Source organism: Euphorbia lathyris, chromosome 9 (genome assembly GCF_963576675.1).
Source record: "Euphorbia lathyris chromosome 9, ddEupLath1.1, whole genome shotgun sequence".
In the NCBI taxonomy this organism is placed as follows: domain Eukaryota; kingdom Viridiplantae; phylum Streptophyta; class Magnoliopsida; order Malpighiales; family Euphorbiaceae; genus Euphorbia; species Euphorbia lathyris.
Genome location: NC_088918.1, coordinates 17617389 through 17620458, shown reverse-complemented (window position 1 = coordinate 17620458; position 3070 = coordinate 17617389). Strand labels below are relative to the sequence as shown.

The following is a 3070-nucleotide window of genomic DNA, read 5'->3' as shown; positions in this document are numbered from 1 at the left end:
TGGTAACAATAAATAATAATTTTACTAATAAAATAATAAATAAATTAATAAATAAATGAGTGAATCTAAGAGTATTATATATTTCACTTTTATATTATAGGCTTAATACATCATTGGCCCCTTGAACTTTTCCAAAAAGCTTGATTGACCCCTGAACTTTCAAAGTGTTCCGATAGCCCCCTAAATTTACATAAAATGTTCAGTTAACCCTTGAATTTGCGTAAAATGTAATCAATTGGTCATTCGGTCGTAAAAAAGTAAGTTAAATGCGGAAGATGTATTTCACGTATCTTAGAATGTTATTACATAATTAAAAAAATAGATTAAAAAGGAAGTTATTGCTTGCTCAACTATACAACTTGTCTTCTCTAATATTAGAATCGTATACTTCGATTTTGGTCGTTTTACTTTTTTTAAGACTCGTGGAATACATCTTCCGCATTTAACTTACTTTTTTTTATGGCTGAGTGATCAATTGATTACATTTTACGCAAGTTCAGAGGCTAACTAAATATTTATACAAGTTCAGAGGGCCAATCAAGCTTTTTGAAAAAGTTCAATGGCCAAATGATGTATTAAGCCCATATTATACTCTCATAAATAATTTATCCAAAATAGCTCATCACTGCCCAAGTTTACTAAATAATTTTAAGTTCCAATTTCCCATGCAGATATTCACAAGCCAACAGAGAATAAGATATAGCCAACGTGGCAGATAATGACCGTTCGATAAGAAATCTAACAAGTAATCTTAGCGGTTAAAACCTAAGCACACGGATTGCCAACGTTGCAATGGTCCAGTACATATAAAAACAAGGGTAAATAATTATAAGGTCCTTATATTTTTACTTAACATGCTACTAAGTCCATCATATTATTATAAGGTCCTTAAGTTTTATCTTAATCAATTCTTTAGTGATTCCATTTGTTTTTGTAAATGAAAGTCCAAAATTGCCCCTAGTTATATACATAAAATTTTTTATCTTTAATTTTAAATTTAAACTAATTAGTTTTAATGAAGTTTTTGAATTATATATACTTGAAAAATGTATTATTAAATTTCTTAAATTGTAATTAATTTTTTTTTTATTTTTAATATAATATATTTAAACTAATATTAAATATTATTATAAATTTTTAAAAACCATATATTTTTTTCTTTATTTGTAAAATTTATTAGAATTGTAAAAACTTTTTACAATGATAGTATTACTCATATTTTTAATAATTTTTGAAATATTTTTCATTCATTTTTCTAGTCAATAAATTTTATGTTATTAATTAAAGTTTTATAATTGTATAAAAATTAATAAATCAATTACTTTATATTGAAGTTTATATTGCAGAGATTATGATTATGTAGAAAAAGAGAAAAAAAAATATAAAATAGGAAAGAATAAATGTTTTATTATTAAAACATAAAGCAAAGGGTAATTTTGGTATTTTAAAATTTATTTAGTATAGTTTGACTATTGACTCAAGCATAAGGACTAAGGAGTTAACAAAAACAAAAACTGAAGTACTATATAATTATTTTTAAAAACACAGGAACTAAATAATATACTAGATAAAAACGTACCGAACTTATAATTATTTACCCTAATAACAAACCCAAAACCAAACATTCATCCATATCTCACTCAGATACGAAAAAACCGCTTTCTGATAACTTTCATTTTCCCTCTAAAAAGCGCACCGTTTCATTTTCAAAAGGAACCCCGCTTTCTGATAACTTTCATTTTCCGATCTAATTTCTTTTTTCCTCCGACTCCGATCAACAATGGAAACCACAGTGGAAACCGATACAAAGGAAAAGAAGGGCGCCGGAGGAAGGAGAGGCGGTGAGAGGAAGAAGGCTGTTACCAAATCTGTCAAGGCCGGACTTCAATTTCCCGTCGGTAGGATTGGACGGTTCCTCAGAAAAGGCCGATACGCTATCAGATATGGCGCTGGAGCTCCCGTTTATCTCGCAGCTGTTCTTGAATACCTCGCCGCTGAGGTTTGTTCTAGATCTGATTAATCTAATGATTGCGATCCGTGCATACGACTTTTGTGCTTGATTGAATTGAAGTTGCGGATTCGATTATTCGCCTTCCGCCTCTTTTTATAGATCTGAGGCTTTTGAATGTGATTTTCTGTTGTAATCTGCGATTTTCTAGGTTACCAAACACGAAATTGATACGATTGTATTGTGCTATGTTTATCTGCAGGTGCTAGAATTGGCAGGGAACGCCGCACGTGACAACAAGAAGAACAGGATTAACCCGAGGCATGTGCAATTAGCAGTGAGGAACGACGATGAATTGGGGAAATTGCTTCATGGTGTTACGATTGCTAGCGGCGGCGTTTTACCTAATATTAACCCAGTTCTTCTGCCCAAGAAAATGAAAGTCGAATCTTCCGAATCTAAATCGCCAAAATCTCCAAAGCAGACTGATTGAAGATGATTCCTATTTCAAGTACAATATCTTCTAATCTTATTAGTGCGTATAATGTAGTTGCAGACTTCTTTTTTAATGAAAATATTTGATAGTTTAGATTAAATTCATTTGATTAATGTGCCTGTTCAGTATTCTCCATTTTCTTTTATTGATGTCTTTTAGAAGAGAACGAAAATTTCAATTTGAATTCTGGTTTAAATTAGGTTAAACAGATTGAATTTAAATTTAATCTTCGATTTAACAATCTGAAGGGTTTAAATTAGTTGCTAAGATTAAGGATTCTTGTTCTTTGAAAATTTATTGATGACTAATTTGGTTTTATATAAACTTCTTTATCTACTGATTATTTTGAGATGAATGATCAAATATTTTGAGTAAAATTGATAATGCAATGATGATAACTGAGAAAAGCTATTATTTGTTTGTTTGATTGATTTTGTTAGTTTTTATATTACCATTAAAGTTCTAAGGATTTGTTTAGTTGATGTGAATGAAAAGTTAACTTTTTAATGGAAAAAACAACGCCTAGCGGTAAGATTTTAACTGACAAGGCAATCAGGATCCCAATCATGAAGAACACACTAAAGATCTGTGGAGGCCATCAAAGATTAGATGTATCATGGAAGATT

General features: G+C 30.0%; 1 protein-coding gene across 1 annotated transcript; it reads left to right on the top strand.

The window, feature by feature from the left end:
* The first annotated feature begins 1645 nt into the window (after window positions 1–1645).
* LOC136206260 (probable histone H2A.5) lies at window positions 1646–2548 on the top strand. The gene is made up of 2 exons (XM_065997241.1): window positions 1646–1999; window positions 2211–2548. Exons 1-2 carry the CDS (start codon window positions 1781–1783, stop codon window positions 2439–2441), a joined length of 450 nt encoding a protein of 149 aa, XP_065853313.1. The 5' UTR covers window positions 1646–1780; the 3' UTR covers window positions 2442–2548.
* Window positions 2549–3070: the final 522 nt, after the last annotated feature.

Bases quoted from the DNA above. Each gene is read 5' to 3' on its own strand.
- LOC136206260 (XM_065997241.1), top strand. From the start codon at position 1,781: ATGGAAACCACAGTGGAAACCGATACAAAGGAAAAGAAGGGCGCCGGA. The intron at 2,000-2,210 runs GTTTGTTCTAGA...GTTTATCTGCAG, and splicing joins TTGAATACCTCGCCGCTGAG to GTGCTAGAATTGGCAGGGAA.